This window comes from Clytia hemisphaerica, unplaced genomic scaffold (genome assembly GCF_902728285.1).
Source record: "Clytia hemisphaerica strain Z4C2 unplaced genomic scaffold, Clytia hemisphaerica genome assembly, whole genome shotgun sequence".
NCBI lineage: Eukaryota > Metazoa > Cnidaria > Hydrozoa > Leptothecata > Clytiidae > Clytia > Clytia hemisphaerica.
The window spans coordinates 1,337,414-1,361,270 of record NW_027103974.1 but is presented as its reverse complement, the minus strand read 5'-3'; the positions used below and the strand labels follow the sequence as shown (position 1 = coordinate 1,361,270).

The 23,857-nt window shown below is 35.7% G+C and overlaps 3 protein-coding genes across 5 annotated transcripts in view; 2 read left to right on the top strand and 1 right to left on the bottom strand.

The window, feature by feature from the left end:
- The window catches only part of LOC136810678 (WD repeat-containing protein 36-like), a gene marked incomplete in the record, with an annotated part of 49,598 nt that extends 46,641 nt beyond the window's left edge, over positions 1-2,957 (top strand). The window contains 6 exon segments of the mRNA XM_067067255.1: positions 29-129; positions 656-822; positions 1,060-1,176; positions 1,440-1,527; positions 1,909-2,096; positions 2,534-2,957. Of these exon segments, the coding sequence (XP_066923356.1) occupies positions 29-129; positions 656-822; positions 1,060-1,176; positions 1,440-1,527; positions 1,909-2,096; positions 2,534-2,683 (811 nt within the window).
- The window catches only part of LOC136810677 (protein inturned-like), a 101,302-nt gene that overhangs the window by 61,193 nt on the left and 16,252 nt on the right, over positions 1-23,857 (top strand). The window contains exons 1-2 of one of the 3 annotated variants that reach the window (XM_067067251.1): positions 8,787-8,911; positions 9,152-9,288. In XM_067067251.1, the coding sequence (XP_066923352.1) occupies positions 9,206-9,288 (83 nt within the window). In that variant the 5' untranslated portion in view covers positions 8,787-8,911; positions 9,152-9,205. Of the gene's footprint in view, positions 1-8,786; positions 8,912-9,151; positions 9,289-11,957; positions 12,026-21,016; positions 21,132-23,857 lie in introns of those variants that run through there. The other 2 variants (XM_067067252.1, XM_067067253.1) reach the window with 2 other exon arrangements.
- On the bottom strand, positions 3,006-5,990 carry LOC136810679 (neurexin-1a-like). The gene is made up of 4 exons (XM_067067256.1): positions 5,060-5,990; positions 4,459-4,664; positions 3,996-4,220; positions 3,006-3,768 (listed from the first exon to the last, which is right to left on the bottom strand). Exons 1-4 carry the CDS (start codon positions 5,530-5,532, stop codon positions 3,464-3,466), a joined length of 1,209 nt encoding a protein of 402 aa, XP_066923357.1. The 5' UTR covers positions 5,533-5,990; the 3' UTR covers positions 3,006-3,463.

The following is a 23,857-nucleotide window of genomic DNA, read 5'->3' as shown; positions in this document are numbered from 1 at the left end:
ACTTTATTCTTTTAATTTCTCACTTCAGGGCAAATAAAATAAAATACTCTGGAGGTTATCCAACACCGTTACCAAACGATTTTCAACCTTCGACAATCTCACTTCCTCAAACTATAGTTGATGAACAAGGTAATGACATCTCGACTATTCTTTCAAGAAAATCATCAAGTAAAGATTTCAATTTTGTTGATTTACGGAAATTTTTGTTTTCGTTCGTTCTTTCACTGTCTATTAGATTGACCAAAAAATGAAAAAATGAAAAAACTCCTAAAGCATATGGTTTGCTTACATTATCTTCAAATTGAGATCTATTTGGATGAATTTTTTCAAATATTGCTACTATTTCTCTTTTTGATGAGAATGAACTGAAAAAATGTGAACCTTACCAATTATAAATGTTGACCTAATGTCTAAAAATCAACCTCATGACTAAGGAATATCCACTATCATCTTTAATCGTAGTTTTAGGAAAGTGGTACCCGATTCGCACGGTGGTTGTGGGTAACACATTTAGGCAGCACCATAACAAGTACTGCTGTCATTAGAGCACCCTTTTTCCTAATAACACCAAACAAAAATTGTGGTTTTGAGTTTGAGAAACTACCTCAAGGGTTTACATAAAGCTAATGACCATTATGTTAATAATTCCATTCAGGCGGCACCGAAGACATGGAAGGAGAAGAATCAATCGAAACGAACGAAGTCAATGAAGAAGAGTTAACAGATTATATCACACCTGGACAATTAAGTGAAGAGCTTGTCACTCTGTCCATGTTACCTGATTCACGGTGGAAAAATCTCGTCAACCTCGATCTAATTAAGGTATCAATTTGTGTTTCGTTTATTATTATACCATATTACTTCGATTAAACGCCCCCTTCGAATAACGCCTCCCCTCTAGGTGGGGCGTTTATCTGGAACAGGTAGCAGTAGGGAAGTATAATACGAGGGAAAACTTAGAAATACAACTGTGTTCTTTAAATGAGTTACACAATCGATTAATACATTGGAATCTTAACAAATTACATTACGCGATCGTTGATTTCCTTTATCTTTCAGCTACGCAACAAGCCAAAAGAGCCGCCCAAAAAACCCAAAGCAGCACCTTTCTTTCTCCCAAGTGTTGCTGGATTGGAAACTAAGTTTGATATTCAAAAAGACGACGAAAAAGCGGAGGTAATTATTATGGTTTTCTTGTGTTACTAAATGTTACTAAAATAAAGAGATAAATGATCAGTAGCCTTTACTAGACGTCACCCGCGTTTTTTCTACGCAATTAACGCCTATTCTACTTTGCAACTTTTTCGAATGTTTGATTTATATGGAGAATGTTAAAATAGATTTTTGTGAAACATTATTAATTTTTTCCTCGAGTCTTTCTCCTATACTGATCCCTTTCTCGGTCAACAGGTAAAAGAGCAACTTATTATTTTTTGTAGAACGTTGACAAAAGTCGTATACTATCCAATAAAAACTTCGAATCGAACTCCATCTTATTGAGGATATTAGCAAAAGATCCAGAAACTTGTAAGTGGATGAAAATTCATAATTCATAAGAGCATATTGTAAAGTTAAAGTAGATGATACTTTTGGGAAGCCCCAACTCTATGTTCAAGATTTAGAACATATTTCAAATACATGCTCATGTTCCTTTTACTTTTTAAAGCAATTGATTAAGTCTTTATTTTAAAGTTGCTTTGTATGACACAACTTTGAAGACTACAGTAGTTGAGTCTCTATAACTTCAACTCGGATTGGAAACAAAAATTTGTTCGATTTTAGGAAAGTTATGAAGTAAGGTTTATAAGGCATTGTTAACTTAAGGGACAAGAAAACTTATTCGAGTTCAATCTCAAACATAAACGATCCTCTTGGTGTCAGGTTTTTATCACCATTATTTGATTTTAGGTACACCTTTGGTCGAGTTATTGAAAGAGATGGGACCGTCAGATATCGAAGCAGAATTCCGCATGTTAGGTCCTGAGATGAATGGTACTATAGATGGTTTAGTGGACTTATTCAAAGCCTTCGTCATATTATTAAAGTCTGGAAAATATTATGAACTCGTTCAAGCTTATATCACTTTGTTTTTGAAAGTAAGTATTTGAAGCGTTAAAGGTACGCTTTTTCAACACTTCTCTGTCTTTCACGCATGAGAGGGTCACGTCAGGGAGATGTCAGCTGTGTAATCGAATCACTTCGTTTGTCAGTTTGAAACTGGCAGGATGGGTGAAAGGCCGGGTTTTTTTTAGTAGGGGTGCTGAAAAGGTAGGGGCGTTAGGGCGTTCTCGGATATTCACATCAAAAGATGCATGCTTTAAAAAACAAACCAATAAAGTTGCCCTCTGAAGTATCTAATCTCGAAATTTCGCTGGGTCGCTTTTCTTCGTGAAAAGTCATTTCTTAAAAACAATGCTATATTCTCCTGAATCTTTTGAGAAATGTTTTCCCACCACGCATTGGTTAAGGTACCCTTTCGGCTTCACTCAGTAATTCTGTTCTTACCACTGATCATTCCTCTCTCTTTTTTTAGTTACACGGGGACCTGGTTCCAAAACACGAAGGTTTACGTCAGCAAGCTGAAGAACTTATTACAGTGATCGATGACACTTGGCAAGACTGTCAAAAACTTTTACATCAATCTACTTGTCTTGTCAAGTACTTCAAGAGTGCCACTGTCTGATTATAACTGTGCATTTGGTGGTATTCAAAAGGTTTACATCTCAAAGAATGGAGTTTGAGTAGATGCAGCAGCAAGTTCTAAATCAGTATAAAGCGATATTTGAATATTCACAAAAGTCAATAAATTAAACCTATCAAATCAACAACCTCATAGAATTTATATACACATTTTAAATATCATATCATATGGTATCAATTGTCTCCATCGAGCGGATGAGATGTCACTGGCATATTTTTATATAGTTTTATAAGATAGATTTTTTGAGACTTTTAAATGTCAGTCTCCTCATTGATTTCTACCCGAATGCCATCTTTTGTATCATTCTTCTTTGTGAATCGTTTTTGACCCTTTTTAGGAGGTCGACAATAATGCCTCGCATTATAGCGGACAATTAAATATGTTTTTTTTAAGGGCTCTTCCAGAAAGAATTCTTCGGAAAGAATTATTCGGAAAGAGTGAAGGAGAAACATTTTTTATAATGGACCTCCGATTCTACGTGGACAAGCATCCAATAAGCCCAAATTTACCTCCGGACCTTTGAAATTTTCCTCTCTGATAAGTTTACAGTGAAAATTTTGGTAATTTCTCACACACGAAATCTTCCGCTTTGTGCTAACATATTCTGAAATAGCCGGAACAAAAAAAACCGTTATCAATTTGACATAGTCCCGTTTGTGATTTATGATCAAACTTTTTTATAAGCGGTTATTCGATCGATTGGCCTCCGATCTTCACGCAATGCATTTATACATTTTACTTTACTCGTTACATTTCAATCATTCATTTTTCACATTTTGGTTTTCCACCTTTCGCTTCGAAATATTTCCCTTTGCTCAATAGAGAATCGATAATATCAAAACCATTGAAATAGATTTGTTGTAAACATCCAACATAATCTGCTCCGCCAATCACGATCGATGGCTTATGATGAGCAGCAAGTGCTGTACCACCATTTGTTGCTTTGAAGATCTCATTTTTGAGGTGTTGGTCCATGGATACTTGAATTTCATCACTTTTGATGGTCAACGTTATGGAATGCCATTGGTTATCATGGAGGTTATTCCCAATACTTGTTGAATATTTATCTGAAATTTAAAATTATGATTATTTCATTCTTCTGACAAGTCTCGAAATGGCAAAAGTCAAGTACGTTTTTCAAAGACAATAAGACAATAGCTTGCTTAAGTTTGTTGTTTTATAAGGAAGACTAGAAATTGTCAAAACTCTTACCTAACTGGATTAAGTCTTAGTTAAACGACACTGGTGACTCTAAAAACAATCGGCATTCTTAAAGACGCCGTTAATATCTTACCTCTAACAGTGTTTACTTTGACATTCAATATGCCGTCATGTAACTCCATCTTTATCGCTTCTTTTAGCAGATTAGTAAATTGAAATATAACACCATTCGGTTGGCTGGTTCGAATGCGCATGTGCAATGACTTGATGGTTGATGGTGTGGAGGATCGAGTGACGACTTCAGGTAACTTCAACATTTCTATTTTTTCGTTCTTTTTCAGAGAGTAAGTTGCTGCCTCTGTAGATGAAGTATGAATAGGATTTTTAAGATTCAGGTTCGATTATGAAAAACATGATATTACGATTTTGACCTTATCTTTTTGTGTTGATCTATCAAATGTCACTTAGTTTTTAATATAGTATACTTATATCCATATGCCTCACTCAGCAATATAAAGCATTCGATTTATGTATGAACATGGCATCATACTATGAATCACTTGGAAGTTTACAATTCAAGTTCATTTTCATCTCACCTTTTTCACATGTGACCCCCTCGAAGCCCGTTCCCATGCAGTCGCACGTGACATTTCGGTAGTTATTGACGCACGTGCCGCCATTTTGACACATTTGTACTGCGCATGTGTCAATGCAATCATCTAGTACCAGACCTCTTCGTTCGATCAAATGATTGATGTGAGGAATACGGTGATGATTCGATAGTTTCAAGCATCCGATGAAACTAAGATTTAAAGAAAAGTGTTTAATTTTAGTTAAGTGCAGTTAGTGCAGAATTGAAAGTTTTACCTACAACCATCGAGCCGATGATAGAATCAATTGAATACAATCGATCAATTGAAATTCGATTGTAAAATGCAATGGGAACTAAATTGAATATTACCGTGATTGCTAGGATCGATCAGGTTTGTTTAACCAACCGGGCGAAATAAATTTTTATAAGAAGTGCGATTCTGTGTCACCGAACTGTGATCTTAGATTGCCGGAAATCACGTCATAGGAAATTGATAAGAAACTAATTTTTGTCCTCAAATAGACCAAATTGGTAACAAACTCGCAATGTAACCTGGCTAAATTCAAAGATTGCTTAGAAGATAGAGAGACATTTAAGTAACAAACCTTGAATTCGATTTTTCACTGTTGACATCCCTGTATGCTCCCAGCCATACTTCATCCCATTGCGGTATTCCCCATTGTTGGTCGTCCAAACTAAAAGCCGACTCTCCATTAACGTGAAGTTGCACCAAGTTGTTGTCGCTGTTATGCAGGAGTTTGATTTGATTCCATTTGTTAGTTACCACTTGGTTGTTCAGTGGAACCTTTTGGGGATGACTCGTTTGTAATTTACCAGAGCTGACGGTCAATGTGAATACTTGTTTATTTTTATTGATGATAGTGATTACAGTACCATCTTCTTGGTTCACTTTGATGTGGAATTGAAAATAACCTTCGTTGTGTTTCCACGTCGATGGTCGTAGTTTGATTGTTGAGTGGTCGTGATTGATGAAGGTTAGTTTATTTTCAGGTAATGATGCTCCGAGAAAACCAAATTGTAGAGCGAGTAGAAATATGATGATTGTTGAGATACTCATTTTTGTTTTTTTGGTACCAAATGATCGTATAATTATGATAAATCCTCCCAATTGAATGTTGACTTGTTGATAGCGGACAAGTGCGAGAGATAATGGTTCTTCACGTTTTAGAATCAACTTCTCTGGGTTGCTCTCTCCTGCTGGGTTTTCTTCAATCACCTGCTTAGTGATGTTTCAAGTTTGCTTTCACAAAAAATAATATTCTTCTTTCTTCTTACTTCATTGAAAAGTATCTTGTTTATGATTTTTAAATTATGTTCTAAAACCCCTAAATTGAATTTAGTGGCGCGCTTTTGAATAGTTTTCTGTCGACTTTTTATCGAATATCTCAGGTGGGGTATTCTTCTTTTAGCACCATTTTCCTTTATTTTTTAGTTCTATTTTATCATTTCTTCGTTTTTTATCACAAACCACAATGACAATTCTTTTATTCCCAGCGTGAGAATTTTCCGTACGGTGAACTGATGGCTGAGATAAATGGAACAGAAATCCATGCGGGTTTTTCTTCTTTTATTGTTATTATAATATTTTGATAAATACGGCTTTATTTTGATTTTTCTCCCCATTAATATTACTTTAGAGTCCTTTTGTTTCTTCGGTCTTATAATTCTTTAATATAATCTTTCTTTTCCCTTTCTTGTGTATTCTTCACTCATTCTTCATTTTCAGCTATTTTTTAAAACGAGAAGTATCGATCTGAACGGCTCCTTCGATTAAATTTTAACAAGCTCCCTTTGTAAGAATTCTTTGAAAACTCTCAGATATAGAAATCATTCTAAAGTATTTATTGAGTATTTGTTCGTTTTAGTCTCAGATTCCAAAAAATTATTTCAAAAATAAAAACGTGAGAAAATTCGAGCGATAACGATCGATTTTGATAATATCTATTGCTATCTCAATGAATAGTACCTATATAAAGCGCCAAACAGACAGCTCAGGAGAAATTAAGGCTATTCGTTGGGCTTGCCTAACCCTGCTCTACCTTAAGGGAACTAATTTTTGCACTTTTAATTCCATTGCGAAAATTAGATCCGAAAAACGCTATATTCTATGAAATCTGTAAAATCAGCAATCAAATGGGGTTCAACACCGTGCAACTACATAAAAAGTAGTTTAATCAAGATTTTGAATAGCTTTTCTTGGTAAAATATCACTTTCGATTTCCGATTCTTTCTTTTGTGTTCCCCACATAAGTTGATTTGTCATAGTTTGGTTTTCAATAAAACTGTTTCGAATATATTTTTCGAGTTCACGAACTTTGCAATCTTTGTACCACGTTGATACAAAATGGGTTCTTCCTAGATCAAACTTGGAGCAGGAATTCATAATAAAAGGAAACGGTTAGAAATAAAGTAATACCGAGTTTAATGTATCGGAGGATATCGAGGGCGACGGTAAGTGAAATGATATAAAACAGTCGATAATTGATGTACGGCTCTAGTCGAGCAAAGTGGACGGTGATTTTGTAAGACATGTCAACTTTGCTTTATACCGTCCCCCTCGATTTATCTCGAATAAATAAACTCGCTAATAGCTCTCTCTAGAGGGTAAGATTTTTAATAACAGCTTTCCAATCTAGACTAAGAGTTGTTTGGAGTCAAATAAAACAAACTCAAAGGATGATTTAGTCAATCAGACAGATTTGATATGACATCTCAGAAAGGTCAATCCTATAATTGTCTGATTAGTTTGTTTATCAAAATCATTATCATGCTACCACTATCAATCAGAAGTGATTTTTCTTAAGTAAATAATTTCAAATAAAAAATGGATTTGATTTTTCTGACATATCCGCTCTGCGGTTGAAATATCCAGCCCTAAATGTCTATTAGTGTTGTAATCACCTCTTAAGCCCTTTTTCTACGCTTCTGAAAAAGTACGTCTTGCTTAGATACTTTGGATTTGACAATCACATTAAGTTTATTGTTTGATAGGAAGTAGACAACAATTTGTTTCTTGTTTACTCGTGGTACACTAATTTGAGCTAACATTCCGAAACCCCTTAAACAGCCACGCTGAAACATTTACATTTAAATTTGTGCAAGGACCCGAAATTTTCAACGGTTTGCTGAAATTGAGCCTCGTGTTCTTTTAGAATAGTTCTTATAAAAAAGAGCGCGAAGGATGATAACACCGCCTCTGAGATCATATACACAGTATGCATTAATTTCCCTTTTTCGTGTAAAAACATTCTGTCGTTGCGTGTTCCTTTAGATCTCCACCGAGGGTCAGTTTGTTCCCCTTTCTTCAAGGAAATCGTGGGTGTCAAATTTTCATAAAATTACGACCATTATTTTCGATGTTCTACGCATCTAGTTATTTGTTCATAGAATAATTTAGAATTTTTTTGGTCCTGTCACCTCGTTAACGATCCTTTGTTATGCAATCATTGCATTCTTATAGTAAGAGAGTTCGATGTTGTTACCTACTTACATAAGATACTACTAATGAGGAGTCAACCTTTTCGTGGAGGCGAGTGGAGAAAAAATTGTAAAATATGCATTACTACGCAATTTAAAAAGCATGTGACCTAAAGAAAATCAAGTCTCATTCAAAAGAAAGTTTTTAGTCTCTGTTTCAAGCACTCAGGTTTGTACTTGTCATGAAATATTTTTGATTTCTTTAGATCTAATTGGTGTTGAACTGTATTGACCGTTGGTAATGATGAAAATGAACTACAATAGCTTTACAAATACATGCAGTAAAAATGAAGCGACACTTTGCGAAGTAAAGGTATGAGAATGAATCGATCACTTGAACTCGATTTGGTGCCATAACTTAACACTTTTTGAAGTATTAAAGTACTTTTTTGACAACATTTAAGTCATCAGTTTTTATGGAATCATTACAGAATTGTATACCACAATAATCTTATAAGAACATCTTTTCCTTCAAATTCTTGAAAAATAATTTTCAAGACTTTGTATCCAATCAGGTTTGAATCAAGGTTAAATCTTTGAAATCAGCAAAAGTACTGGCGAAGTAAATTTGTATTTTTTGGTACGGTGCATTATATCGAGGCTGTAAGAAAGATGTACTGAAAGGGCAACAACCCCCCCTACGTTCTTACAGAAAAAGGTACCCCTAAAAAGACAATACATTCACAAAAATGTTGTTGACACTTAAACAAACATTTCACTTCCTTTACCTCTTAGAGAGAGAGCGATCATGAAGACATGTTATTCTTTACAAAGAAAGTTTCAAACCACGACGTTGTTGGTGTCAAGTTCTTCTACTTCGTCTATCTCCTCTCTCATCCAACGTATTCGAAAAAAGAGGGACAGGAAACTATTGATCGTTTCAACTTATTATGGTTATTGCTCAACGACTTCTATATCATATGATTGGATAGATTGGACACTCTTTATTGGTGCGAAAGGTATGCAAAATGTCCATCAATTCAAGAAATTCTCGGTTATGGTTTTTATAGGCTTCTGCTCATCCTCTAGCGAAAAAGGTTTCTATATAGGAAGCATATATAGACTATGGTTTTTATAGAGGAAATTTTCTATATTTTCCGAAATTTGGAGAATATTATTGCTTTTTATCGAACGGAATCTTATTTGTGGATTCGTATCCCGAAACTGGGTATTATCCATCGTACATTGTTTTCTTAAAGGTGAAAGAATTTGGTTAGAGGTGTGAAGAGCATGCATTTTGTTGGTCTGGTGAGATGACACCTCGTGCACATCCGCATCCGCATATGAGAATCATCAATTACAAACGATACAAGAGAGTTTACAGTGGTCACTGGTGGTAAGTCATGTTCTTTTATTGTTACTGTACGTTTTCATAAGTTTTACCTCGTGATGTTGGAATGTTGGAATGTAAATATAACTTTCTATAGCGTACTCTTATACAAAATCGAACTCAACTACATTACCAGATTTTGAGAAATATAAGAAGAAATTTACCCAAAAATAACAACTGTTTTGGATTTTATAAACAAATGAAGACAACCTGGATTTTAAAGACAAAATTTTGCTCGGCGTTAATACTATACAAATCACTTTTTGGATTCATTTCTTCTTCTTCTACTAAGCCAAGTATTAAAGGTTTTGTTTTTAAGTAAGAGTGATATCGTTTGCTTACTCTGGCTTACTCATCAATTTTGATTCTCAATCTTTTTGATAATGAATTGACACGGATGTGAAGCAGAAGGAGGATAAAAAACATTTTTTGCTTATATGAGCACAATATAACAATAGGCAGACACTATCCTGATTTGAAACATGTGTCTGATATGAAACGGAAAACTTATGTAAAGTTAAACCTTTAAGTCTAAGAAATGATATTCTTCAAGCCTGTTCTGATAATTTTTTGAATAGGGTCTGATATAGTTTTTGTAAGGCATTTTCATCTCAAAAGAAGTGCTTCCAAGGGGCTATATTCTCTTCACATTTTACCAATAACACTGACTATGGAATAATCTTCATTCTAATGATCTGCACATAATCCTACATTATCGTACTACGAAAAACTCGTGGAAAAGTCTTGGCTAATTAGCTCTAAAAATACCACAATTTATGAATACTTCCTGTAAAAATAACTTTAAATTTGATGAGTCAGAGAAATGAGGTATTATTTTCAATTTTCATGAATCACATGTAGAATTTGACATGCAGTCAACAAATCAATCAAGTTGAGTGCTTACTACTTCTTTCCTTAATTCATTTCCCATTCCATTTGTGAGCGGTTAAGGTGGTCTTTTCTTCTACCACGTGCAAATCAAATCAAAAACAACTTTTAGAAAATGCTCTCCCATTGAATCTGTTATTGTTCTAACCAGTTACAGTTCCAGCTTATCAGTTAGAATTGTTAGTTGAAATTTTGAAATGTGGAAAGTTCTTTCTGCATATCAGATGAAGAAAGATCGTGAGAAATCTTTTCAGTGCTGGTAGCTATCGCCGGTTCATTGTAGAACAATTGCAGCTAGTTATAATTATTGAACTTAAGAATTGATTGATTAATTTTGACATAATGCAGATTTTCTCTCCTGCTTTCTTTGGAATCGTCATTTTCAATTGTAGACATCATCTAACTAAATTTCTAGCCACTTATTTACTCCTCCTACCAACTCGAAAACCTTAAGGACGTTTTGTTTCTTTCTTCAAGGTTTCGTATGTTGATGTTGTTTGGATAAGTCGATTGAATTGAAAAGTATGGCCTTAAGATTTGTTTGTTGAATATATGGTTGGGTCACTCTAGCCATTTCGTAAAGGTCAATTTGTATTGCTAATCTTGTTTTACTGTTTTACTTGTTTTTATGTGTCGACAGTTAGTTTTATTATAGGTTATCAGGGAAGTAGGAGTTGACAAACTTGCGTGGCTTTTACCAAAACTTGTATAGTGAAAGTGTCTGGAGAACTTTCGTTTTAGTAGTGTGAAGGTTCTCTTATAAAGCTTTTCAAACAGTTACCAAATAATGAATTGGAAATTTCAATGATGTTTTTAATTCAGTAGACGATCCTGACTTTGTTATTATTTTGGAAAAGAAACACGCTCTGGTTATTCATTACAATAAAATAAGACAGCTTTGCGTCAATTTGACCTAAAGTGCTTGGGGTCTATCTTCAGCCAATCGCTAGGCTGCTGGTATCTACTAACGGATTCGTACTCCCTATACTACCTGGGGTTTTGTAGAGGTCTGTGATTCAGACTAGCCAATCGCAGCACTAAAATGCGATAGACGTTGCTAAACTGGGCAGATGGTCTTAAGACAGGAAACTCGGGGGCAGATTCCTGTAAGGATAGCACGTGCTCCTACATTGCACAGGAAATTGCATATTCTGTTAAATCTCTGCTATCTCTTTTTTTCTCAAAAGGCATAACTTCAGTTTAGAGGTTGTCGGCATGTGACCTCCGATAACCGACCTTTAAATTAAAGAAACTAGATTGATCAAAGAGTGGCCCTTATAAAAAATAAATCCAACCCCCCCCCCCTGAGTAAGAAGACCGTTAAGACCCGAGCCTTTCCAAGCACCTATTATATTGTCAAAGTATATACCAGGTCATCTTCTTTTATGTAAGTTTTGTGGATCTGGAAGTGTTTGCCAGTCTTCTAAGAACAAAAGTATCAAGATAAACTTTATCTTTACATTGCTTTCAAATGTTCTCTGCAAAACACGAGGAGAAAGCCTACTTAATTACCTCATTACCTTTAAACACACCTTTAATAACTTTCTAAAATGACCATCCATTGTAATGAATGGTTGTTGGCTTATGTAACGGGAAAATGATTTGTTTGAGCACCGGAGGTTTTTGATTGCAAATGGAAGAAATATAATGTTCAAGAGACGCTAACAGTATCCGAAAATGAGAGGAGATTAATCAAATTTTTTTTTGGACGTGATTTTTGTTCCACATGTAAACAGTGCCTTGATGTCATGTTTCAAGAACACGTAATTGTATATTTTCGGCGTATTGTGGCGATGTAGAGGTGGTGCATTGGTGGGATGGCTTGGCGTTTCACCTACTGTGCATTACTCTCACGGTATAATAATGTTCAATTTTTTTCAATCCAAATTTTTAAACCTGTGATGATTCAATGGAGTTTTATTCTTCGAATTCTATAAGTTAGTAATTAGTCGCACTCATTTTTTTCCGGTCACTTTATTTGACAGAACCATGGTTCGGCAAAGGTTACTCGGGCTGTATTTCTTTGTGTTCTTTGCATATTTTCATCATCTGGTTACTGTTAGTTCTACTTGATAACGAAAATACTTTTTTTGTTTGATTCTCATTAATACCTCGTTTCAACACAAGGAAGTAGAGAAGATATTGTGCCCTTGTTTTGTACTTCCTCCCTAAAAAACTTTGTTCGATGATCGAAAGTAACTGAATAGCAGATTTCTCTATCAAGATTATAGACATTTTTGCGGGAATGAATATCGTGATTCTTCCTTTGTTACAACTTGATGTTAGAGCTGGTGAATAAATTGTGAATAAAATAGTATACACAAGTCTTAATGGAAAGGCTGGGGCCAACTCCTCCATGAAAACAAAAACATTCATATTATAATTTCACTCTTCATCAATGACTATTCATTAACTCTTTCCAATGAGTGGTTTTAGTCTCAGCGAGTAAATGGCATCGGTCAAGTTCTCTTTGGAAAGACGCAGAACTTCCGTTAATTGCGTGCTCAGGAGAGATTCCAAAGTATTAATTCATGAATACTTCGTAATTAGCCATCTGCATACGATTATCAATTATAAAGGTTGAACAACGTGAAATAGTAATAATCAATGCTATCTCCGTTCGTTTCACTCAATGAAACATCTGTGCCAAAAATACTGATAAGAAGAAGATACAATCAAGACATTACCATACCATAACATTTGCAAAAGGTAACTTCGTTACATTCATTTACTCGTTGTTTTGTGGAACGGACTGTTGTCTCATTGGTTGTTACTTATGTTCTCCTTGAAACCTCGTTAAAAGTTATATCAGTAAAGGTAGAGAGCCAACCACCATACATTGTCTGGTAGTGCTTGAACACAGTTCGCTCTCCAAGCTCGGTTGCCAATTATTTTTTTGACATCAGCACATTTTCTAAGGATGCTTGGATTTGCATGTTTCTTCCTTGTTCGTGTCTTATCAAAAATAACAATAGATGAAACCAGTTGTTCAGGATTTTCAAAATCTTTGTTTTTGCCAATAACGTTATCAGTTGCAGTTGTTGTCGTATTTCCTCAAGCTGCGTCAAGCTTTTAGAAAAGTTTATGATAAATCCTTAACTAGCTATTTAATCTTGGTGAAAATTACGTTTTTCAGTTTCGCTGATGATGGGTGTTTTGCTTCATGTCTGGACTATGTTTGAATTATTATCAGTTTTAAATTCTTCACTTACACACCATTGAGTTTAAAGCCCCGAAGGGTCTAGAGTAGAAACTTTTGGATGGGAAAGCTACTTAATTTCCCATCCAGAACTCTGCACGTGGTTTTTACACTAACGGCGGATTGAAAGTAAAATCTATCGCTAGATTTCAAAAAATGCAGTCCTCAAAAACAAAGGAACCGCTAGATATAATCCATCGTCATGATTGCGGCGCGTTCTAGGTGCGTTCTGGATGGGAAAAAAGTGGTTTCACTTTTTCTTGCCTGGGAAAAGTTAGAGAGTCTACTCTAGTCATTCGGGCTTTAAACTTAATGTTACACTCTAGATTAGCCTTAGTGAGAAAGTAGCCTCTGAACTAAAGACGATAAAGAGTCGAGTCTTGTCTCTCTCCATAAGTACTCTTTTGAAAAACTTTCAAATCAAACTAAATGGTGCTAATATGTTGGATGGTATTCGAGGCGACTTTCGTGATCTAGTTTATGGACAGAACCTGATTAGTACGTCCATGTCAATCAATTTTACATATTCAAAAAGAATGTCTCTTCAATTGACACTTTCCTCCTAAAGATATTCTACGGAATACAAAAATCTAAACTCAGTATTGGGAAGGATATTTTAACTGTTCAAAAGGACAATACAAGGAAATTAGATTTGTAATGTTTAAATGAGTACAGAGTGGTTCCTTTATATCCACTTATGTAAGGTTAATGGGATATCTTTATTATTGTAATGCAGCATTATCAGTAAATTGAAAAAGTCTTATCCGTTTATAGCTAAGTTTATTTTGGAAGGTAGAATTAGCTACAACTTTGAATCGATCTTATTAAATTTGTTCCACTATAAATTATACCATCATAATTGGAGTTGCTCCTAACAAACGAGTAGTATTCATTGGAGTGTCTTGTTTGATCTTGGCACCATTTGCATTGGGTTATTTGTTTTTTAATTTTACTGAAAAGAGAGATTTCGTATTTTTTAACGCGACCCCAAGGTTATTCAAATTGCCTTATCACATGATTATTATTCATATAGCGGTCATTAAGTCAGCAATTAAAGGTTCAATCGGCGGGCGGTATTGATAGGTTTTGTGAATCAAATTGTCATACCCGCGCTGAGGAAACTAAAGCGCCAGGCTTCAGAGGGCTGAAATATCATTAACCGCCCGGGTATAGGGCAATAACGTCATTTGCGGCCCGCTCGGAATTGGATTGAAGTCGTTGCATTGAAGCGAAGAGACTAGAATAACGTCAGAAAAAAACACTTTTTGGTCATTTGCGGCCCGCTCGCAAGGTGCTAAAAATTATTTGAAGAGATTGCATTGAAGGGAAAAGACTTGGTTGACGCTAGAAAAAAACGTTGCTTGAATGTCTGATATGAATAATAATAGTAATAGCGTTAAGTTTTCGTTCGTTGCTGTCATTAATTCTGCCCTTGCAGTTTGATTATTAGCCCTCTAGTGCCATTTGCGCCCTCCGCTTCGCGTCGGGCCCAAATGACACTATCGGGCGAATAATCAAACTGCGCTGGCAGAAAATAACAACAACGACCTCAAACTGAACGCTATTGTTATAATATATGTATGGAACTATTTAACGGACTTGAAATTAACACGAATGGAGCATGTGTAAACTTTAGAGCGAGCCTTCAAAAAATTAGCGGGTTTTTTTTATTGGCGCGAAAATCTTTCATTGTGTTAATTACACGTCTCCTAAATAGCGGGTAATCAAGCTAAGGCTACACTGGTGTAGGCGGGCTGCATTGTGGTTGTTGCGTTGCCCCCACTATAAGTTTTTGTAGTGTAGCAACAGATTTTGTTGTAGGCACTTGCAAGTTCTTCTTCCATTTTTTATTGCGTTGCAGAAAGATTTTTCGTGTTACATTGCGCAATTTCTCACGCGCTTGCAATGAAATGTAAATTACATTGCAGCTGCCCGTCAAATCTCATCAGTGTAGCCTTAGCTTTTTTTTAGATCTGTCCAAATCATTTCCTGGTAAACTCCTTTATTCTTTTCAAAAACATTAAACATGATTCTAACATTTTAGTTCAGGGATTTAGCAATCAGATCATTTTGTGAATTAGCTGGTGGACGGAATTTAGTAAAACTGTTTTTCTCTTTTTTCGCTTTTGATTAAAATTTTGAATCCAAAAACTTTTAATACCGAAATTTACTGAAAAGGGCCAAATGTCATTCAGGAATTGACCATATCATACAGTTAGTGATACTTTAGGATGGTTTTACCCCCTTGATCAGGGGTTTTGCCATATATTTTTAGTAGGCTGGCGAATGAGAAATTAAGTCTGGCGATTTCTAGATTCTAGGCCGGCGAATTCTTAGCAAGTACAGTGTATTGATTAGCGTTATGTACTTGAGGCGGCGAACCGAACTTTTTGAACGGCGAATGCAATTTTTCTTCGTGTCTTGGACCGGCGAAACTCGGGCCTAAACTAGCCATAGCTTTCACTAACTGCCACCCGCTACAAATGCTTATAACGACGAAATGCTGATTAAAGCTTTTTAATGCTTTATAGTGAAAGTTTCAATAATTATTAGGAACAAGAATCGCAAAATTGCGACTAAATATTTCCTTAAAAATGAAGGTCATTATCGACATATACTAGCAAGTAGCTGTCGCTAAGAATGCCCCGCGGAGCTTCCTATCGAAATATCCCTAAGTAAGCAAAATTACGCATGTGTAGATTTTAAATTCGTTTTATCGATAAAATTTAAGTTGGAGGAAGAAAGCTTGGTTTCAACTTTACTTTTGAGATGACATGGAATAGATGGTCGCTCACATCTCAAAAAGAGAAGTTATCGCCCGGGGGGGGTACTAGGGCAAGATGGGTTACGGGGATGCTCCGCTGGTCAGGGTACCTTTTTTAACCTCCATGAGTCCCAGATAGGGTCGCAAAAATACCAAAATAGAAAAATCAATACCTCGTAGGGTGCCTATTTTTGGAAAATTTTGGGAAAAAGTAGAAAATTTGAGAAAATTTTGGAATTTTAGTCCCATTCAGGGTCACTTTTTTTGCAAATTTCGAGTCCCACGTAGGGTCCATTTTTCGAACCTCAGCGGAGCACCCCCGTCGGTCGACAAGGGTAGTACCCCCCCCCCGGGAGTTATCGCTCACATTAATCACAGTGAAAACGCAAAAAATTCTGAAATTGATTTGATTCTTATAAAGTAGACACTTATAATAAAAATAAATATGCTCATCTTTTTCGCCATCCTTTGTTTACTTTCTAATAACTAATTACCGAAAGGTATATTGTCTTCAATCAAAAATTATTGATTTGATTCTTATAAAGAAAATGCTTATAATAAAAATAAATATTCTCATCTTTTTCACCATCTTTTGTTTACTTTGTAAGAAGTAATTACCGAAAGATATATTGCCTTCAATCAAGAGTTATTGATTTGATTCTTATAAATAAAATGCTTATAATAAAGATAAATATGCTCCTCTTTTTCACCATCTTTTGTTTACTTTGTAAGAACTAATTACCGAAAGATATATGGCCTTCAATCAAGACGGAAAACGTAAGATACAAACCTCCGAGATGTGATCCTTATCTCTGATCCCGTCTTTCTCTTTTCTGACTGCCTGAGTTTCTGAGTTTCTCATTTCTGACTGAGTTTTCATACCTGTCAATCATTTGACCATCAATTTCGACCAGTCTAATTTTCGCACCGAGTGGGAATCGAACCACAACCAAAGAAAGACCTTCAGATCCGGAAGCTAGCGCCCTATCCCTCGAGCCATCGCCGCACAGCAAAATCACGCAATTCATAACATTTTATACCAAACTGGCAAAATACGGGGGTAATGTTATTATAATATGGGTAAAAGTACCCCTTTTTTAAACCTGACTGAAATTCGAGCCGTTACTAGCAACCCTGCGGGGCCCAAGGCGCCGAGTATGCACCCGGCACAGTGACAAGCCGTTACTAGCAACCCTGACCTAAACAATCCCAAACAGCAAAACCCCCGGAAAATTTAAAATGTCGGAATGAGCAATAGCCGATCACATTTTGGAGGTTTGTCTTTTATGTTTTCCAATCAAGACATATTGATTTGATTTTTATAAAGTAAATGCTTATAATAAAAATAAATATGCTTATCTTTTTCGCCATCCTTTGTTTACTTTGTAAGAACTAATTACTGAAAGGCATATTGCCTTCAATCAAGAGTTATTGATTTTATCCTTATAAAGCACATGCCTATAATAAAAATAAATATGCTAATCTTTTTCGCCATCCTTTGTTTACTTTGTAAGAACTAATTACCGAAAGGTATATTGCCTTTAATCAAGAGTTATTGATTTGATTCTTATAAAGTAGATGCTTATGATAAAAATAAATATGCTCATCTTTTTCACCATCCTTTGTTTACTTTCTAATAACTAATTACCGAAAGATATATTGCCTTCAATCAAGAGTTATTGATTTTATTCTTATAAAGAAAATGCTTATAATAAAGATAAATATGCTCATCTTTTTCGCCATCCTTTGTTTACTTTCTAATAACTAATTACCGAAAGGCATATTGCCTTTAATCAAGACATATTGATTTGATTCTTATAAAGTAGATGCTTATAATAAAAATAAATATGCTTATCTTTTTCGCCATCCTTTGTTTACTTTGTAAGAACTAATTACTGAAAGGCATATTGCCTTCAATCAAGAGTTATTGATTTTATCCTTATAAAGCACATGCCTATAATAAAAATAAATATGCTCATCTTTTTCGCCATCCTTTGTTTACTTTGTAAGAACTAATTACCGAAAGGTATATTGCCTTTAATCCAGAGTTATTGATTTGATTCTTATAAAGTAGATGCTTATGATAAAGATAAATATGCTCATCTTTTTCACCATCTTTTGTTTACTTTGTAAGAACTAATTACCGAAAGGCATATTGCCTTCAATCAAGAGTTATTGATTTGATTCTTATAAAGTAGATGCCTATAATTGTTCATCGAAAATGTGCATAGAATTACCTGCGTTTAAAAATTTAATCCACAAATTAACGCACAAGAGAAAAAAACAAAAAACCCCGAAGGGAAAAATAACGAAAAACGTCCGCCGCGCATTTAGCGAAAGCTACTTGCTAGTTTGGTAAGCTATAAACGTTGCCGGATAATTACGGAACACTAATTAACCGGAAGACCGATTACAAAACAAACGCAAAAATCGAGATTCCTGTCCAATATCCTTGCGTGAAGCTATGTAGGCCACCCTACGCTCGCAAGCTCGCTACGGGCGGCAATAAGATCCGCTTTATGCAACCAACGGTTTTAACATAACGGGGCTCCAAGATGTTCTCATTTTACCAAAGTTACTTACTTGGCTCAAAAATGTAAAACAACTGTACTATTTTTTCGTCTTATATTTTTTTCCTACCTTATCGGCCCTTTTTACGCCGGCCCTTTTTGGCATTATTTTTGGGCTCGTGGCGTAATAAGGGCCGGTGTTAAAAAGGCCGGTGTAAAAAGGGCCAAAATTTTGCAATTTTTACCTAAAAGCGGCGTTAATTTTTAACCATTCTATCTCAATTTAAAGGATTTTGGGCATGATTAAAGGATGAAAACTATCCATTTTTTACTCTGTATCCAAAACTTCACGAAAATCAATGGTTTCCAATGGAACTTTCAACAGTTTAATACTGAAAGGTGATATTTTAATGTAAATTTTAGTTAATACTTACTGTTTTGAAGCCTGGATAGAGACTTTTACAAGTTTTGGCATTATTTACGGTCCTAATTTGCGTAAGCCCACAATTAGGCTGTGGCGGAATAAGGGCCGGCGTAAAAAGGGCCGATAAGGTATTTGAAAAACCTTCTTTCAATAATTCTACACTGTTTGCTTTTTAAAACCAGAAATTTTTCAACCTTGGTTGGCAACGTTCATTTTCTAAACTTTTCAAAATTAGCTGAACACTGACAAATCATAACCCCAGTCTTTCCTGGAGAATAGGACGAAGCAATTTTATTATTAATTTCGTTGAAAAACCTCAAATGTTATAATTTTCAGTCCTGATTTTTTATTCTATACCCAAGAAGTATCCTATTTTACTAACTAATTGACTAAAAATTGGCGTATTCACAGCCACCATTAAATTAACACACCTCTGTATCATCGATCTGGTGAGAATTTTAGCCAGTTTGGTGAAAAATGGAGCTCAATAGCAATGGGGGCTGTGAAATTGTCCCGGGGGGTGGCACTCGATTCAAAAAAGACCGTACGCGTGGCCCAAAATTAAGTCTTTGAAAGCAGACCCATACAGTGCAAATGAAAGTTTAGGAAAATTTGAGTTAACGTTTACTTGGGCGAAAAATCGACCCTTACGGTGCATTTTCTTCAAAATGTTTTGCCATTATAAGGCGAAATATGGTAACATTTTCCCGATTTTACACCCTTAGTAGAGTGCAGTTTTTCTCATCTTTGATCATTTCGACCCTTACAGTGCAATTTGAGAAGCTTGGAAAAAGTACCCTCTAGGGCTGCACATAAGCATATAGCTTCACCTCACGGATGAATCAAGGCAAGGCAAGGCCCCGGGGGGGGGTACTAGGGTTGCGAGCTGACGGGGGGGGTGCCGCCCGACTTTCGAACTTTGGACCCTTACCGGGACTAAAAAGGAGAAAACAAAGGTAAATTTTGCGAATTTTGTGACCCTTAGCGGGACAAATTTGACCAATTTTGACCAAATTTCGATCTTTCAGGGGGTAAAAAGTTGAAATTTTCCTATTTTTCCGACCCTTAGTGGGACTGAAATTTGATTTTCTGATTTTTCCGACCCTTAGCGGGACTTTGGAAGTCCAAAAAAGGTACCCTTAAGGGCGGCACATACCGTACCCTCCATTTGCCTAAGTACCCCCCCCCCCCCCGGGGGCAAGGCAAGGACTGCACATAAGATAGGTCATTTATGTTGTGTGCCCCCCCCCCTCCCCCGTGAAAGTTCTCAAATGACTATAGGGATTTCAAATTTAATTTCTTTCAGCTCAAAAATTGCTATATTCCCCAAGTTTTATTTCCAGTGCCTTGTGATTTAATGTTTTGGAAGTTTCACCGTGCTTGCTCCTCAAGATTTGATAGCTCCAGATAGGCTTATGGTTTAACCGGTTTATGGGGTCGTTGGATTTTCTTCAGCATGTTTCATGTTATACTATTCTTACATATCCGAAGATTTTGGTCTTTTGTTCAGAATCGCTGCATGGTAAGTTTTCAACTTTGTCGTGCGTACTGAATCGCTCGTAACTAAGTGCAAAAACACGCATCAACAACAACTTGTTTACAGTATTCTGGAAACTTTATTTTTTGATACTGTTTGTTTGTAATGTTAATTAATGACCTAAAATATAATTAAGATCCTTTAATGACCTTGCATGACGTATTTATCTTCTGTGGTGTGTGAGAAAGTTTCATTACATCACAGAGATCGAGTTGGTAGGTTGATAGATCAGTCAGATTAAGAATTGGTTTAGGTTGGTTTTATGGATCAATTTGCTACATTGTGTTCTAACAAACTAGGAAGGAAATTTTAATGAGGATCATTTGAGCTTCCGCTTAAATGATATCGCGCCTACGCCAGCGAATCTTGATTTTCACAACCTCAAAAGTAAATTGTGTTTTATTATCATCAGGTTAATAGAGAATATAGTTTCTTTGAGGGAATTAAATATTAATATGAAAAATGGTTGCTGAAGAAGGAGTTCTCTTTATACTCACTACGCTGAAGAAAAGTAAATTTGATACAAAGTAAGTATTTTTATTGGAAAATATATCCTCTGTTCGCGGGTTCTTTTCTTAGCACGGCCTTTTACACAAGCCAAAAATGCGACCTATGAAAATGCGCATGCGCGGAAAAACATTCGATTCGAACCAAAACACTTTCGTTTTCGCCCGGAATTTTCGAGCAGCAAAAATCACAACACACCTCTAAAAAAGTGCTTCATTTTTAGATTAAAAAGGATATTTTGGCCATTTCTTTTGAAAAATTAGTTTTATCAAGACTTTATCTCCCCAATTACATAAAAATCTGCTTATTTAAAACATTTCCCACGTCAAAAACAAGTGAATACATCCCAGCGGCTAGGTGGGGAAAAAACAGGTGTTACCACATCAAGATCTAAGTCTAAAATAAAAAGATTGCGAATTTTCCCATGAATGGTATTAGTCTCCATGAAAAGAGGATGCTTTTAGCTTTCTATATCTATAAAATCTTTTTGTTCTAAGCATCCATATTGTCAAAATTGACCTCTGAAGTTGACCAATTTTTGTGCTTGAGTTTTACGGCTGTAACCAGCTTTAGGGGCGGGATATGCGATAAATATCACTGTTAGAGTGCTTGGAATCTATATCCTATGCGATATATTTTGAAAATAATATCCAAGGGGAGCAAAAGGCTAACTAGCAGTTCTATCCCCCCAATCTGTCCCAGATTTTTCTCTCAAGGAGACTGTCATTTTTTGTTTACATTCAAGAGGACTAGGTTCGAAAAACAAACAGCAAAGTGTACAATTTTCCCAAAATCTTTTCCTAATCATTGTTATATGATGTTGCATTCAAGAAACAATTTTCTTTTTTATTATTTTGCCCAAGAACAACTCTTTCAAATATAGCTAAGCCGTCCTCAAAGATAATATCCAGGTACCCCCTAGAAGCAAACTAAAGAAAACATCTCACTTGATCATCCAGCCCTCCTCCAGCCTATAGGTCATTACTTAGAGTCTGTTTCTATGTAAATTATGTAAATAAATGATAAAGCGGGAAAAAACAAACACTTCTATTGCTCTCCAAACTAAAACAGATTTGAGGAGTTGATTTATCAGAATAATGTCGTTATCACATGCTGAGATTTTAGAAAGGCTATGTAGAGTTTGTGGCGGTGTTCTCGACCAAAACCGCAAAAGGCATTTTCTTGTAGCAAACTATTTTGAGGAGTTAGAGGCAGCTTTTTGGATTCGTGATATAAAAATTGACCAAGCGGATATTCACCCAAATGAGTTTTGCCTACCTTGCTACAAGTCAATGAAAAATAAAGAGAACGGACACACATCAACAACAACAACAGAAGTATTTCGCTCATGGATGGAACACAACCCCGTGGACTGTAGTACTTGTTGTCGTCGCGTTGATCGTTGTCCCACCAAAAAGTCAGTTGGTCGCCCCAAGAAAGCAAAGGCAAAAGGATGGACAATTCACGAGAAAGCCCCCCTCTGGAACAGAGCGTTTTCAGATACATTAACACAACAAATGAAAGATTCATTTGTACATGAAAATTTGAATGTATCTCATTTCGATATAGCAGTGAACCCATCATTACAATTTTGCAAATGTGGTATTTGTGAAAATTTACTGAGAAAACCGGTCATGATCCAAAGCTGTCAGCATTCATTTTGTCTTGGGTGCATGATCCTTATATTCGAGGGCAAATTTACTTTAAAATGTCCAGAGTGTGAAAAAGATTTTTCACCTTCTGATGTTGTCAAATGTAAGGTTCGACAAAATCTATTGGAGGATTTAAAATTGAAATGTTCTTGCGGGGATTTGTTCAGCACGAAAAGCACTTTCCAAAGGCATCGAGATTACTGTACTGTTATCAAGGATGGGGAAACGATCACAGTAAAAGAATTACTTGAAATGGATCTAAACAAAACCCCACTTCCTCCCTTGGTCGAAAGAGCAACGTTAAAAGTGTTGAAGCATAAAATTGACGAGTCAGAAGATGGAACTGCTGAATTTGCATCTGGTGGCCCTAGGGTATGTTTGTTATAAAAATAAGATTTTTTGAAAAATTATAAAATACAACTTTTTAATACGCGAATATTTCAAAAAACTAATCACAAAGTTTACACAAGAGATATTTAGAGTCAGTTCTTTTACATTTTAGCCCAAAGTATTTACGTCTACGCCTAAAGCTTACAAACCATCAGATGAGTGCTCAAAAAGACACGTTCAACGTAGGAACAAGCGAACAAAGAAAACTCTGGAGTTTTCAACAGCAACTTCTGCATCTAAACAAACGGGAATTTTTGTTAAGTCCTTCTCCAAAGGGGCAACGTAAGATAATGCCGATGTTTCTTCTGGTCTTGTTGAAAGTAAACATTACTGCGGAGGAAATGTTGGCTCTCAAGTCGAGACTAGGTGTACCATGGGAAATGTTAAAAACAATTTCAAGGTGAGTCCTATTAGAAAATGTACTTAATAAATATACTAACTAGTCCTAAGTGGTAAATAATATGACATACAAAAAATATAAAACCTTGAGAAAAATAACCGAGTTCCTACTTCTTCAGGTTTCTCATTGCGAAGAAAATCAAACTTGGTTCACAAGCTGAGCAAAGGAAGATACACACACATTTGCATGGGACTAATTGGACTGTCGAAATGGCAATGTTCACAAAGAAAGACAAAGTTAAAGATAAAATCAAAACTCAAGAAGCAGCATGGTCCTACATCTTAGATCTCAAAAAACACATTTT

Bases quoted from the DNA above. Each gene is read 5' to 3' on its own strand.
- LOC136810679 (XM_067067256.1), bottom strand. From the start codon at position 5,532: ATGAGTATCTCAACAATCATCATATTTCTACTCGCTCTACAATTTGGT. The intron at 4,221-4,458 runs GTGAGATGAAAA...CTTCATCTACAG, and splicing joins GGGGGTCACATGTGAAAAAG to AGGCAGCAACTTACTCTCTG. The intron at 3,769-3,995 runs GTAAGATATTAA...TTTAAATTTCAG, and splicing joins CAAAGTAAACACTGTTAGAG to ATAAATATTCAACAAGTATT.